Source organism: Gasterosteus aculeatus, chromosome 10 (assembly GCF_964276395.1).
Source record: "Gasterosteus aculeatus chromosome 10, fGasAcu3.hap1.1, whole genome shotgun sequence".
Taxonomy (NCBI): domain Eukaryota; kingdom Metazoa; phylum Chordata; class Actinopteri; order Perciformes; family Gasterosteidae; genus Gasterosteus; species Gasterosteus aculeatus.
This window is the reverse complement of record NC_135697.1, coordinates 7,985,449-8,002,090: the sequence shown is the minus strand read 5'-3', so window position 1 is coordinate 8,002,090 and position 16,642 is coordinate 7,985,449. Positions and strand designations below refer to the sequence as shown.

Here is a 16,642-nt window from a genome sequence, read left to right as displayed (position 1 = left end):
TTATTGTTTGTGTGCAGGTTACTGTCAGGTGAGTTAAAGTGTTTTGCATTCGGTGTGTGCATGTGCTCTGCTTTGAGGCAGCCATAAACCGCAGTGATACTTGAGTTGCTTGGAGCAAAAGTCATTATTGGACAGTAATTATTTGCGGTGTAATTGTTTGTGTTCATGATGTGTGTAATTTATTGATTGAGAATTGCATTGAATTGTCTGGGATGTCAGGTGGCGACATCATTACACACGTAAACATTAACGTTAAAACAACATTAAGCCTCATGGGCTTTGAAACGAATCGTCAGGTTCTTGTTGTCTGGGGGTATCACAGTGGACCTTTGTATTTACAGCAACAAAATGACCTCATTTCCCATCTCTTGGCTCTCACAACGGGATGCAAAATGAATAGAACCACAATGTTTAGTTGTGGTCGGTTTAAAACCTGGTGTTGTACGATATCTTATTTGCTTCAAACCCACATGAGGTCTTTTTGTCACATGAGAAGAAGCTATAATGTCTAGTTTCGGTTTAACTATGACTTGTAATTTATGAGAGGACGATGCGTTAGCACAAAGGGAAGCAAGCGTGAGTAATAATAATACATTTACAAAAAATGATAAACGCCTTCCTGAATGAGGACTCTCCTCAGGATCCTGGCAGCGCTGTTTAGGATGTATTGTAGTTTCTGGATATTCTTGCCAGTGATCCCAGTGAAGAGGGAATTCCAGCAGTCCAGTCTTGAAGAGATGAAGGCGTGGACGAGCTTCTCTGCCTCTGACAGGGTCAAAGTGGGCCGCGGTCTGGATTGGCATCTTCCCAGTCAGACATATTCAGCTCTGCCAGAAAAGATAGAACTGAAACCACTCGAGAGCAGAGTCTTGATAGTCCGATGGTGGTGTGGAGGCGCTCTAGCAGGATAGTGCGACCCGCTGTGTCAAATGCAGCAGTCGGGTCCAGGCGGATGAGGAGTGAGCGTGATCCGGCGTCAGCGGGTCATTTCGTCACACTGAGCAAAGCTGTTTCCGTGCTGTGAGCTCAACGGAACCCTGACGGAAAGTTTTCAAACAAGTTGTTGTGCTTGAGGTGGTCCTGGAGTTGAGAAGCCTCCACCTTCTCTAGCACCTTGGACAGGAAGGTCTGTCGTTGGCGAGAACTGCCGGGTCCAGGTGGGCTTCTTGAGGAGGGGACGGGGGACAGCAACCTTAAGAGCAGGTGGGACACAGCTGGGAAATAGCTACGAAAGCCTTATAAATCACACAGGCACAAACAAGAGGAGCTGGAAGCAAACGTGCGCCAGCCTACCCAAAATGCAACCTGCCAACCTCTCGCTGTCAATCAATCTCTCTCTGTCAATAAGTACATTATCCATTATTGTCTTTAGTACAGTACACAGGTTGGTCTGCAGTATTTGTGATCATGTTCATGCGTTAACAAAAGGAATAATAACCACTGGAAAACTATGTACACTTACAAAAAATCTGTGTGGATGATCTAGAATTGAATTATTTTTTTACATGGTTCATAATTTGCTTAGATTCAACAAACTTTTTTCAATATCATTCTCCATTACCTTTAATTCTTGCATGCCTCCAAGGTGAACACGGTGTGAATAATTAATATCTATATACTGTATGTATTAAACTATCAGCAGTATATGTTAAACATACATTACTTAAATAAGCAGAGATGGTGTGTCAATGTGTTTCAAAATAGATCCACATAATTATACGCTGTCCTGTACGTCACTAATGCTATAAATACAGAGAATATTCAAGAAAAAAATGAAAATGTCCATGCTCAGCAAATATGTCCCCAGGCTTTGTATTTTACATCTATTTCTACAAGATTGATTGAGTACCTGACACATTTTTCTTTCAAATGAGTGTAGAGAAATGTTATCATGGCAGTTGGCATCTCGCGCCCCTTGTAGGGAACCTCACTCACACAGATACAGTTGGAACCACTTATCATGCTGGTAAATTAAAACAATGATGGAGCTCATGTACAGACACATTACAATACATGAATCATATGTGCATTTATATCGCAACATTAGGACGATTGTTGGCATAAAATGTACGTGATGTAGTTGCACCATTCCAAATATAACACATTTGACCGTATAACACATCTATGCACATAAATGTAGCCTCTGTGATACATACAAATATTTCTAACACATTCATTTCTCATCTATCATAACTATTTAATGGATTTATCAGGTCATTAAGAAAAGAACGTATGTAAGCAACTCAGACACCCATTAAGTTAATTTGTCACTCAACTTTTTTCATTGAGGACAAGATATATTTGTGTTTATGTTTTCATTATTTATGTTATTTATTTATGTTATGTAATGTATTCATTTATTTTGACAGAGCAGAGCAGAAAAAAAAAATATCAAATCAGGAGAGAGTCTAATTAAAATCCCCCCCGGCTGTGTTGATGTTCTTATTGTTGCTTGGAATCTAACACAGGTCTCGCACATTCACTCCGTCTTCTCCAACCATACAAGCTCCAATGTAGCAACAGCCACTGCAAACCCTGCAAGGGAAGCGTGTCCTGTACGTAAAGAAAAGACGGCGTCAGTCTGTCGGCGGTTGTCCTTTATTCAAACAGATTAAATAACTATTTATTTTTTACCGTACCACGATCTGACTGCTTTGATTACCGAGCTTAATCAATGTCATTTTGATCAAAGCTGTAATTTCCTTTGCCAGCTTTTGTTCAGAATATGAAGAGGCTTCAAGCGAAACACCTTGACACCTAATGTATGTTTCTGAGCGGCAGAGAGAGAAAGAGCGAAAGATTAAGTTCCTGCGATCAGAAACTGAATGATGCTATTACTGAGTTAATTTCTCTCACTTTCTTTCCTCTGCCTGCTTCTGCCTTTTGCCTTTTGGACTCTGTGTGTTCCTCCAGCTTTCTGCCTGTACCACTTTATCATTTACTTTGCCTTTGTAACTTTCTTTTACACTCAACTCTTCTCTCTCTCAGCGTTGCGAGGGAGAAGAATCTGCCTTTTTGAAATTCCTTTGCTTGCTCTCTTTTTTTTTCTCCACTTTATCCAATCTGTTGTCTGATATTTGTCTCTTTTCTGTATTCTGTTCTCCTCCGCAGTGAAGCGATCTGTAGATTTTAAATCGCGAGGCGTTAAATTATTCCCTGGCAAAGACTCCAGCAACAAGTTTTCAATATGTGAGTTCACAACCACTACGACTAACGCACTAATGCACTAATGCCTGGTTTGGCCATGACTGGTTTTGCTTTTTAATTCAATTTTTTTATTCACTGTCTTCTAATGACTGTTAGTTTCAACACGTTTTTGCCTCAGATTTTGACCAACAGCGAATCATTTTCTATGTGAACATTGATTCACCCCAAAAATAAACAATCTTAAATCTGTAACTGACAGTATTTCCCACACAAATGTGTTGAAATTGCGCAGCCTTTAAGAGATGTGCTTTCGCCTTCTGCCTTTCTGATGTGCTTGTTGTGTTAATGTTTTGTAGATGCATTTTTGTCTGTTTCTTCATGGCTTGCTTTGATATATTCAGTCATGTCTTGATCACGGCCTGCTCGTCCCGGCTTGGGGCTCAGTAATTCAGCTGTGGTCTTATTGTTTCTCGCCCTTGTCCCTCCTGGTCTCCTTCATTTTCCTCACCCGTATTTAATGGGTCTTTCTCACACATCAAATTGATTACTGTGCAACTTTCATACACGGCTTATCAAAGCAATTATTACATCTAAAACGACATTCCTTTGCCGTGACGCTAATGGTAAAATAATAAAAGAGAAACTAATGTAATATTATTCAAATCTATATGCCGGTTTTGGAGTTAACCCTCTTACTCCTGCCAGGAAATTAAAGTACAGTTGTGCATGTATTATCTTAAGCTGTCTACTCAATGCTTAAATCCCGCGCTTCACCCTTAACGAGTACAAAAAGTTACCCGTCAATTTACGACTTTCTGAAATCCCACTTTTGAAACTAACTATTTAATAAGACAGCCTGAAGTAAAATGATCCCGTGTAAAGGTCCTAATGGTTCATAAGTAATTTGACGCGTTGTATTGTAACAGTGGTCACATGAGTTTTATTACATTTTGTTCAAAACTCAACATCAAGAGAACATGCATAAAAAGTCAGTGTCCACATTAACCTCAGAGATTTTGTTATTTTATATTTCATTCTCTCCTTGTTTCAAACACATAGCAACACACACATACAAGCACATAAACTAAACAGTGACCGTTTTTCTTTTTTAGTATCATTCTAAGCAACACATTTTTGACATCTGCACAGTATATTTGCAAAGGGACACATAGACATTTGCATCAATGCAAGGACGTACTCTAATATGTGCCAAAACACAACAATGTCCACACACGGAAAGATGAGAGAACCTTGCTTGTCCATGTTGTTAATTGGTTTCCATGCTTGCCAATTATGATCATTTTGTTCTTTTATTCCTGAATTAATCTGCTTGTTTTCCCGATTTGTGTTTATGTGTGCATTAACACTGCATGAGTGGAGCTACGCACAGCACACAGACACACAACCCAGATTCATCCGGTTTCCTGACAGTATGAGGAGTCATGGTTGAGGTTGGATTTTACAGCTGTGAGCTTCTATGTTAATTAGTCTGGCTCTGATTGGCTCAGATGTTAATTTGCTCTGCTCTGACTGGCTTAACTCTCCAGCGAAGCAACAGGCCTGTGTGTCAGTCCGTGCTTATGTGCGTGGTCTTGTTTTTGTACATGTTTTTTTGTATACGCGCATGTGTGTAAGTGTCGTAGGTTTTTGTGTGGGTGTGTGTGCGTGCACACACACTCTGGTACAGTAACCAGTCCCTCTGTTAATGTGTTAATAGTCCAGATGGTCAAATTAGCCGCTCCAGCAAAGCAACAAACTGTCTACTTATACACACACACACACACACACACACTAGCCACCTGCTGGGTTTGTTGACAAGCACTAAACATGTACATGCATGTTAGTCACTTAGGTTGGGTGGAAGCACAAATGGACACTATTGTTATCGCTGTGTGTTTGTTATACCTAGTTTAGTCGTTTCCCACCCGTGCTTTTGGATTAGGATTATATAACACAACACAGGGGGGGGAAATAAATAAAATACAACAGCTCATCAAAATGAGCATTTTGAACACAGATCAAAAAAATAAACACAGTGGGGGTAAAGATTAGATGTTCACCCTCAGTGCTTTGAACTCGTATACACCAAAATACATGATTAGTTGTGTCTCCCTGTCATTTATATATCCCTCCCTGCATTTGAATATCAAAGTACACCACGGGGGGGGTTTGTTTACTACATGGCTTAAGTAAATAAGAACACAAAGACAGTTCTTCCCCCCTAGTAAAATTGCACTGACACAAGACATTATGAAGGGATGAACGGCAGAAAAAAACACATAGAACTACTCGGTGGCCTAATTTTGCTTTCATTTGTGAGAATTAAAGATGAGGAGGACTCAAGGATTATTAAAATAATTTGCTCTTCACCGTGATCTCATTAAGAAAAACGGGGGATCCTGTCACGTGGGCCATTAAATTGAAGTAAAAATAGGTCACCAGTGAACTCTGGCTCATTAAGATGCTCTATTGCTAATAATTTAATTGTCAGCCAAACTACTAGAGATAGCTTTGTGTTACCTCATACTCCCCTATTGGCATCTGAATAAAGACAAAAGGAGTATTATGTGTTTTGATTTTGGAAAAGTTTTGAAATAGAAACCCTTTCAATTGAAATATGTATCTTTTGTCATTTGCATTCTTTAACTTGTAAATGCTCAAGGGAAATATAGATTGTTTAAGGTTTGTGGGAATAAAACTGAAGTGTACCTTTAAAAAAAAAAAGCCAATGAATTACAGCCAAGGTTAGTCATGAGCCAAAGGAGGAAAGGGAGGCCGGGTGACAGGAAAAGATTAAGAAAACAAGTAAGCAAGCAAAGGAATGAAAGCCACAGACACACTGTCAGCAGCAGTACTGTAATTGGACAAAGAGACAGAGTGGAGACACGCGGCCTCGGAAGCATGCGCGTTGTGATGTCGCGGCATTTGTGTCGTTTTGTCTGTTTGGTGTCTGGATGTTACTGTCGAGATTAGCCCCTGTGTTTCTGTGAGAATCTAGATTGTGTCTAGAAGTGTTGTGCGGCCGCTGCCCCTCTGCCTACCTTACCCCTCGCCTTTCTAACGTGTTTCCCCTCCCGCCTGCTCCCCCCTTGAGCGAACAAGAGACAAGGAAAGCAGCTTTGTTAAACTGGAAACTTAAAGGGGAGGGCTGGATATTTCCCCGTGGCGCCTCACGCTTGCGTTACTTTAATCCCTGGTGCCTCGTCGCCACCTTGTTCTAACCGTCCCTGGCTCTCCACCTGTCTTTCTCCCTGTGTAGTAAATGAAGGTGGAGTGAAACAGGCATCAAACTCCTGCCCTGACCCAGGAGAGCCGGAGAATGGAAAACGCCATGGCAGCGATTTCAGGTACGATTTGTATGCACAAAGTTACACAAGGGGACTTTAAAGGACATTGTTGTATTATGACAGGGCTACACAGCCGTGCACGTCGGCACGGTGTTTGCTTTAACACCTTGTTTTTGTCCCTGTATTTCCGTCTTCTGACTCTGTGCCTTCTGTCCGTGTGTGATTACGTGTGTTCAGCATTGAAAGTGTGGTACAGTTCAGTTGCGGAGAAGACTACGTCCTTCAGGGCAGTAAGACCATCAGCTGCCAGAGAGTGGCAGAAGTCTTCGCAGCCTGGAGTGACCACAGACCTGTCTGTAAAGGTAAGAAACCGCTCTCGAAGCGCTTCTGCACCAGCATGCAAGCCACTGACTCCGCCGGGGCAAGCGCATAGACGGACAGCTGGGGAGAGAAGCAGGGAGCACACTGAGAAGGTAAGAAAAGGAACTACTGCCACTAAATGTTGCAGTGTTGCCCTGGCCTCTCCTCGCAGAAAGAATCACAAATCGGTTTCAAGCCTTTGGTTATAAAAATCCCAAAACAAAACAGTGCATGCTCGTCTGTAGGTTCACCCTCACCAAGGCGCTGCAGTCGTGAGCTCACACCGGGACACTTATGATGTCGGTAGTTGATTGCACACTCCATCATAAACACAAGATACTGTAGCTAAACACAAGGTCTTACCACAAGCAATTCACCTCACAGCATCGAAAGTCACAAAGTTTTTGTAATATTTGCATAGTGCACATCGCACAGCAAAGAAAGGGAATATGGATATAAAGGCGTAATGGGGACTCACGGGCATTTGTCCTCTTTTTACTAAGTGCTCTGATAATTAAGACGTCTCAGATTCCCGTAGTGGTTTTATGTGAGCCACTGTTTTAGTGTCAGGCATGCAACACACACGCTCATATGCACGCGCTCGCATGTCCAGGGGGAGTGAGACGGAGTGAGAGAGGGGGTCTGTCATGTTAAATACCAAAGTCGTTTGTCATGTCTCCCTTCACCGGGCTTCAGACTGCGGCTGGAGACACATATTTCAACATAAAAAACAATATTCACTGGGTGTGTAGGTGAGAGAGAGAGAGAGAGAGGACAAGCTGAAAAATGTCACACCTACTCTTTCTGCTTCAATTATACCCTCTGTGAAAGTGCAACTCGGTGTATCCATCACAAGACATTTGCATACGAAAGCCAGCTGAACTTTGCCTTAACTGATGGCAGATTTAGAACCTAACTTCTAACATCTAGGAGGAAATATGAAATTGATTCATTAGGAACATGCAATTATTTGATCTAACTCTTGGAGGAACCTCCGGAAAACACTAATTACAGACGGACATGAATAACATTCTGTGATGTATTAGTTATTACTTAGTAGAAGCTACACCATGATTATTTTTCTTCCCTAATAATTACTCTGTAAAGATCTAACTCAACTAATTGAAAAGGATTGTGTGACACATGTATGTCATAGTGACCCTTTGTCATGTAAGTAATTGACTTAAATGCATGATCGTGTGGGGGAAGGGAAATCATTGAAACGACTAAAAGACTGTAAGAACCGTTAAGAGACTCAAACAATACTCTGCACCATGAGTTTAAGTCAATTTCTTACTCATTCATGACTGTTAAACATCACATGTCAAGTTGCGTATAGTAGAAAAGCAGACATATTAGGTCATACAAGAGGACTGCACTTCTATTTGGTCTAAATCCAGAGGTCTTCAACGTTTTTCAAGCCAAGGTCCCCCAAACTGATGGCGAGGTGGAGCAGGGACCCCCTATTCTACGGAGTTTGGTCCGCCATCTTTTATTTTTGAGCTTCACGCTCTTTAGACGTGAGCATAAACGCGATCTGATTGGCTGGTGCCGGCGCTGTCGTATCAGCATGAAAGGAGCTGTGAGTGAACCGGTGCCCAGCTTGAGAGCTGCTGAGGGAAGCTGAATGTGTGTGTTGCGCACTGACAGATAACGTCTTCTCCATCAATTTATCTGTTCGCTTCAATATGTTGGATTCATGTTAATTTGTATTTAAAGACCATAAATAAAATTCTGATTCTGATTCGGAAGAATGGGGGGGGAAAAATTGTTTAAGGGACCCCCCTGTTGAAGACCTCTGGTCTAAACTTCCACACAAGTTTCTTTTTTTGCGCCACCCTGCTCTGTTGGAATGTTTTTTTTTTCCAGCCAACATGATTACATTGACAAATTGCTTGAGCCGTACTTTGTACCAAAACTTCTCCTCTATCAGCCCCGCGCCAGAAGACCAAAGTGCAAAGTCAGCGACGGAGTCCATCGGGGGATTATATCTTGCTCAGGGACACCTGAGCGGGGGGGGGGGGGGGGGCGACCCTCTTGCACTCTGGCTGTAGGGCCGAGTGTAACCACCGTCCTTGCCTGCTGCGCTGGGTTTCGTTTAGGACACACAGGAGGGCTGACCTTCATTTAGCCTTTTGTTAGTGTGACTGCACGGATCCTTGTAAGCGGGGCAGGTTATAACCTGGCCTGCATGCAGAGCAGGACCATCTCGTTTGGGCTATTCTTGGTTCCTGCCAATCAACACCACATTACCCAACTTATTATCAGGGATATTATAGTGATGGCATCCGTTGATTGGCTCTTTAAGATTGTTATTGGCTGTTAGGGATTCATCATCACTAAATACGTTATAATTACCAATTAAATACAGCTACTGACATTAAGCCAATCGAGTGGCCCATTTGCCCGCATGCACGGATGGACTAAGCTTCCCCAAAGGGAAGCTGCCAGTGACATTTAAAGTCACTGATATTGTCCCCTATGAATGGTTAAAATGGATGACCTCTCTGACTGGGAAATAGAGCTATCAATCCTCAGGCAGAAGGAAAAGCAAAGGTCTGTGGGCTGACTGAGTCACTTTCATCAGAATACGACAGTAAACTCTCTTTGGGAAGGTAAAAACTTGTCGCTGGTATTCGTCCCCTGAACAAACTACTGTTAAGTGTGAAACCCTTTGACTAAGCTATGTCAAAGTGCACCATGGTTGTTGCTAAGTAACCAATAACTATTTTTGTTATCTTAGGAACCTTACTGCAGCATCCCTCCTTAAAACAAGCTGCACAGCTCAGTATGCTCTGCAATTCTGAACGGCAAACCATAGGAACTAACCATTCATGATCGGCATTGTTCAAAGTTCATTACGTACGATTGTTGAAAACATATCCACAATTCATGCTTCTTTTAGTGCTTGAGTAGAATACATTTTTATTGTATTTTTCTGCAACGGTAAAAGTGCCATTGTTATGCAGGATACATCTGTCCTACTTTGGTGAAACAGAAAGACATCCATCTTCAAAATTCTCATGAATCCACGGATAACCACATTGAGGTTGCCTGAAGGACAAGATACACTGGAATCATGTCTTCCAGATAACAAAGCTAAACCGGCTTTATCTGAGCTGTATGCCAATATTTCTCAAAGGAGCAAGAAATACTTTTTTGCAGCTGTAAACATTCCAAGTATACAGGTTTGAAATAGTCTTTGTTGGAATCGTGGCCTCGCTGGAAAGCATAAGTAATAATACAGAGAATAGTCCACCACTTTTAAAGCCCCTTTCACAGACAAAACGTTTCCCACTTTGCGGCACAAATACAATGTTAAAATAGAATGAAGAACAAAAGAGAGTGACAGTAAGATGTCCAATCAAGACGTCTAGGGGTCGAGGTCTGACACATCAGCACCTGTGGACTTATCTGCACTTAATGGGTGCTACAAAAAACTATTTTGACGTTGTTCAACAGGTTAAATAGTGTGTGTGAACAGAGCAGCCATAGTTGTATTTCTTTACATGTTCAATTGATCCTCAGTGAGAAAACATTAAGTTCTCCACACACTGTCCTTACACAGTGGTACTCCTACTTTGTTTCATCCTGTTGAACCAATAAAGAACGAGCAAACGGCTTTGTCTAACTTGTCTAACTGCTCATATTTGACCTTTACATGCAGGCCAGCCAATAGCTGGTGGAAACTCATGAATAATATTGAAAGCGGTGCAATCTGTCAGGAAGCATCAAGCCAGTTGAGTTATTGAAGGATCACCTCTGCCAAAACACTAAATACAGCTAAATGTGTTGTTTGCAACTAAAGTAAAGTGAAAGGGCACATTTCTCGTAAATGTGCCCTTTATTTCATAACAGTCAACCAATAGAGCGAGATAGATGTGAATTAAGGGAGAGAAATGGAATGGTAATCACTATTAACTTCAATAAAACAATTACAAAACTAAATACAAATAAACTATAAACTGTAAAAAAGCCATAAAATTCCAATGTCCTTCTGTGTAGTCCCCTAACTCTTTATGAGAGAGAGACAGAGCGAGAGAGTCCATGTGGCACCTTGATTAATGGACAGATGGCAAGGCCACCAAGCCAACTGTCTCTCTGTCTATCTGAGTGTGTGAACTCCAGGGGAGCTCACATGATCCGCCTGACTACTGACTCAACCCACTCACATGCACACATATTGACTTTAAACGGGAGAAAAAACATACGAAAGAAACCTGTGTACAAGCATTGTACAGCAACTGTGTGTGCGTGCACCCATTAACGCTCTCGCAAAGAGCAGGGGCCATCGAAACGTTGCGTGCCAGCTTAATGATGTCATCAATCATTCTCTGTGTCCATTGGTCGGCCTGTCTGCTCCCGTAGTCAGCCTGCTCAAACAGCCGTTTCGCCCTTCCCGCTCAAGCTCCTGAGCTCATCTGTGAATCAACACAGTAACACTCAGTGAGAACAAATTAACTCTTTTTTATTTACCAAATAAAAAAAAACAAAAAACAGCTTTTCAAGTGTATTTTTCTCCAAACCAAATGATAGACAATTGTTGGTGCGATACAAAGCCAAAAACAAGCCAGACAAAGAGTGCTCATATTCAAAAATGAACAGGAAAGACTCCTTTTTATTGACACCAAAAGAGAAAATGCCCCATTGAATGCTTTGTCTAAATCTGCTGGTTACACATCATCCCTGTCAAAGTCACTTCAATGAGAAATTTACTCTTCGAGTGAGATCTTTTAATAATGAATGTAATTTAATCATAAAGTCCTTTTGATAAAGACATTCTAATAATTCCTAAGGAAGTTAACCATTTGGAAAAATTACTGTATGAGTCAATGTTATTTTATTTTTGATTTACCTCCCAATTTTATTATCCTCTCTGCTTGGGGTGCAGAGTCAGGCGGATAATTTGGAACCGGTAGGGGTTACGCGTCCGAGTATGCTTCACCGGGTATGCTTCACCGCGTATGTCTGTATGCACGACTGGACCTGATCCCTTCACTTACTAACCGAAACGAAGGCAATCCTGCCGAGAAAACGGGAGTTCTAGACCTTGAGTATAATGCGCAGATCAGAGGCAACACAAAAACCCGGCAACCTTGCCGATGCATTTGGTACAATTATGCTCTAAAGGGCGTAAAACAAATCTTTGGAGAACTGTGAGGCTGGAAATTTGAGCTAGATTTTCCAGTTTGCCCAAAACATAATTTAATTATGATGCACATCCCACGGGTTTGTATGAGTGTGCATGTTTATGTGTATTTGAGTGAGAGAGGAAGAGAGAGTCAAGTTGATCTGAATATACAACTTTAAAAGAGCATATGATGGTAGACACACAAACACACACTGGTTCTGGCCTAAAGCATTTAGTTAATCTCCCTTGTGATTCCAACAATACGCTTTTTGTAACAGATAAACCTCATCAGAATTTTTAATTTACTCCAGAATTCATTATGTCTTCAATGATAGTGCTGCCTTTTTGGCTTCCAGCCCTCAATACTGAGCGGCAGTGTATAAATAATAGAGTGGAATGGAAAGAGATGCAAAAAGACAGACAGGGAGGCTGTTAGGAATCTATTAGTCTCTAAAAATCTATCTTTGGAAATTTAGTCCCTTTTTTCAGTTTTTCACTAACTAAAGATCAAATGTATGTGTAGTGTAAAAGGTGTCCAAACGAGAATTAACACCCAACTGTTCACCTCTATAAGGATTTTTAGCAACCTTTCTTAATTTATTTTGAGCATTCCATTGTTGGTAAGCTAATCTCTTCCTAGAGAAAATACATTTTTTTCCGAAGCCCTGATATTTAAGCGACTTGCTAATAAACACAGCAGAGTGTTGAGCAGCTGAAGGAACGGATGTGTTCCTTCCTTTGGAAACCAAAAGGAAGAAACTTCTATGCAACAGGTCGTCAGATGAAAAACGCCAAATGAATGCTGGAAGTGTTAATAAGCAATAGTTTGCTACTATAGTTGAGCGCAGCAACTTTGTAACTCAATGCAGATTTAAGGAAAAAAAACAAACGTATTTTAGTATCAACACAAGAAGAATTGCACTTCACCAGGCTGTCTCTAATTAGTGTAAACCGCATTACGGGACAGGAAGAAGAATGGAGTGAAAGATAACTAGACGGACAGGTAGAGCCCATGATAGAGTGCCCTGTAAATCACGGACAGACACTGGCCGAGACAGCGAGAAGAAGCAGTGCACGGAGACACGCAGACAGACCGAGGGACTCCGAGGAACGGCCCGAGTTTCACATATTTTATGGGATGCAAGCACCTCTGGTAATTCTGGTGATAACTCTCTCCAAGCTATCGCTATAGCAACCCCATTCCCAATCTGCTGTTGGCACGGTGATGGGAAGGCCATTCGTTCAGGACACACTGATTGAGCTGTCAACGCACATGCATGCATACTCTGTTAGAAAGACACACACGCACACGCTTTGAGACATGTAGATAAGTCGTTTTTCACCGGTAACTCAAACACACACACACACTTCATCTCTGTGTATCTATCACTTTATAAATTGCTGTGAGCTGAACACGGGAGAAGGTCGACTGCAGATACGTTCAGAATTAGGGAAACAAGCGTCAACAGGGTTCAGTCGGGAACACAGAGACGTAGACAGAGAGACAGACGAGAGCGATACGCTGTCGTCTCCAGGGGGTCTTGTACATGTCTCTTACAGCACCACAAGGACACACCCCATTACACACCCAGAGAACACACACATACGCGGCGGTATGATTGTTTGACCTGGACCTCGCCTGCCTTCCAGCTACTCCGTCACAGACGTGTGTTTGTGTGGGTGCTGGAGAGGCTTCTGTGTGTACTGTGTCTGCATGGTGAGTATGTTGGTGATTATGTGTGAACGCATGTCAAAAATGTTCTCTCATACGTAAGTGTGCTGCGAAACGAAGAACTTTGTGCGCTTCAGAGATGATTATTTCGGTGTTTCTCGGTGGCGGCACGTAGCAACCGCATGCGCACACGTCCGTGTTTGTAACATGTGTAATCGAAGGAGCATTTCCCGCTCATGTGCTTTTTGTGTGTGCGTGCGAGCCGCTGGTAGCTGCACGCCTACCGATGAACAAACTAATTAAGGAACAAACACTGCTTCAAACCAACCAGAAAATTACCTCCCTTCTCTAACAGGACGACCCAAGGACAGACACGCAGGTTCTCTATCACATCCAGTCAGAACAAACAGCCTAATAAAGGCTTGGTTGGTTTATTGAACCACCAGCTTGTGTCACTTGTGTAGCTTCACAGTGTTTGTGACGCTTCATATACGTTCGTCATGCGCTTCTCTGTCGACTCAAGCTACACAATGCACTTTAACACACAGGCCGACCACATTTATCTATTGTTCCATCCCGGGGTGATGGTCTAATTTAAGATGCGCCATTTATTTGTTTTTTAAGAACAAGTATAATTGTTATCCAGCTAGTCGTTGGAAGATGTTGACTTCTCAATATATTTTCACAGTAAATTGCTTGTGTCTTTCAGTCAACACCAGCTAATACTGTGGTATTTCACAGCCAATAGCTTCCAATTAAGTACTTCTATTGAGGGAGATGTTGCTGACAGTATCAATAACATCTTTCTGACCCGCTGTTTCTCTTTTCGTTCTGGTTTGCATCTTGCTCTCTTCTCTCGCTGTCACCGGGTTCTTAGCGCTGCAGTCCTGTCACTTTTAATTGTTTTCCGTACACTGCATCTTTGATCCGCCAACTCTTCTATATTTTTCTGTTGTATTTGTTCTGAAACTCTGTGACTAAGCGCATACCTAATGACTCCATTATAAAGGTAATTGCCTCTCTTTAGTGGCGCTGTGACTCACCAGACTCAACACTGATGTGACTCAAGTGTTGCAAATACTACAAATTCTGCCAAAAACAGTCATTTTTGTTTGTTCTTTCACAGTGAAGACATGTGGCAGTAATCTTCAGGGGCCGTCGGGAACCTTTACATCTCCCAACTTCCCAATTCAGTACGAGAGCAACGCACAGTGCGTGTGGATAATTACTGCTTCGAATCCCAACAAGGTAAAATGCATTCTCTCTTTCTCCCTCTCTCTCTCTCTTTCTCTCTCTCTCTCTCTCTCTCTCTCTCAACCACACTCATTCACTCACTCACAAGTCATCTGTGTCTTTTCCCATTACTTTTATATACATGTAGATGTAACATATCAAATACTGCATGACACACAGTATGTTGTGTCTGAATGTATTTACCGAGCTTTAGTTGTCTGCCTCGAGTATTTGAATTTCATGCAGTCAATGTCATTTCAATCAATATAACACGGAAGTCCTTACAGGAAATTTAAAAAAAAGTCAACTTAGCAGCATGTTTTTTCATACTAATTAATATAGGTGATTCTGCAAAATGAAATGCTACTCAGAGCATAGTGGTGTCTAATTGTGATTGGTTAAGCCTACTAAGCACAGAGACCAGAGGTGAGATGGAAGCTGTGATTCGGTGCTTTATGTCCCGGGAGAAATCGGATTGGTATTCAGGATACACTTCCTTATTCCACTCAGGGTCACTGTGGTGACTGCCTGTCGTCATTGGCAACACCTGCGTCAGCACCACGGGGACGCACATACACTTATGTGCGCACACTCCCGCCGACGAACAGATACACTTTAACGTGTGTGTGTGTGTCTGTGTGTGCGCTCTCCAATACGCACAGTGGCTCTTTTAAAACACAAAAATACTCACACGCGCACACAAGCCTACACGTTGCTGCGTGGCTCTCTCTCTCGCCCTGTCGTCTGACACACAGCGCTCACTGTCGGAGCCCAAGGCCTCTGGTTTATGGCCTAGAGCAATGCATTCTCTGTTGAAGGCTAGAACGAGCTTGTGACTCTCGAAGGCTATAATACTAATGGCTTTCGGCACAACGTCCCTGGGTGCATGGGTGCGTGTGTGTGTGTGTGTGTGTGTAGGATGAGTTGGAAATGAATGCGTATGTGCTACGTGTGATTATGGGAATTGCCAAACACGTTGACCTGACTGCAGACCAGATCAACCGGAGCTACATTGAGTCATTTTTATAGCCTCTTATCTTTAAATGATTTACAGATAGTATCCTAACATATGCTTGTTCTTTTTAGCTCATGGACATGTCATGCATCATACTGAATCATATCATACATGTCTTGTGTCTATCACGCTACATTGTGTATACAATATGTCATGCAGCACATAAAACACTATATGAAGAGATGGTCGGGGGGGGACAGCACCTGACCTGAAGAGGACCGATATCCCTTCAGGACAAACAGAGACGCGGTGCCCGAGGGCCTGAGACACATGACGCACAACCCAAACCGTTCCTGGATCAAGTCCCACTGCTCTTCCCTCTTTCTCTCTCACAAAATGTCCTCAATGCCTCGCACAAAAAGCCGAAAATGTCATACTGAACAAATAACTTGTCTGAAGGCAACTGGTAATGGTGGTCATGTTCATCAGTGAGACACTTATATGAATGCTGTAGGACAGAGCAACGGAGGCTCCTTAATATACTGAGCCCATTTAAACAGACGGGGGAAGTTACAAAGCACGAGAAAGGGATCAGCACGACACGGACTGACAAATCATTTAGTTTTACTCCAAATCATATCCCATCTCATCCTGCAAATTGTTATGCTCATGCAGGACACCTGAGAACAAGCACATGTGAGACCATGAATATTGATGGCTTCATAAAGAAAGTTAAACCTCAATATGCAAATGCAGATCTTTCTTATGGATTGTCATCTTAGGTGCTGTCAGACATGTCTTGCTGCAGTCAGATGAGTGTCTTTTATCTCCAGTGGATTTGCTGTAAAGTTGGTGAA

The 16,642-nt window shown here is 42.2% G+C and overlaps 1 protein-coding gene across 7 annotated transcripts in view; it reads left to right on the top strand.

The window, feature by feature from the left end:
• LOC120826256 (CUB and sushi domain-containing protein 3-like) overlaps positions 1-16,642 on the top strand; it is a 256,995-nt gene that overhangs the window by 156,459 nt on the left and 83,894 nt on the right. For 5 of the 7 annotated variants that reach the window (XM_078081429.1, XM_078081427.1, XM_078081426.1 and 2 more), the window contains exons 7-10: positions 3,112-3,189; positions 6,407-6,494; positions 6,672-6,796; positions 14,724-14,845. In XM_078081429.1, the coding sequence (XP_077937555.1) occupies positions 3,112-3,189; positions 6,407-6,494; positions 6,672-6,796; positions 14,724-14,845 (413 nt within the window). The remainder of the gene's footprint in view (positions 1-3,111; positions 3,190-6,406; positions 6,495-6,671; positions 6,797-14,723; positions 14,846-16,642) is intronic. The other 2 variants (XM_078081428.1, XM_078081430.1) reach the window with 1 other exon arrangement.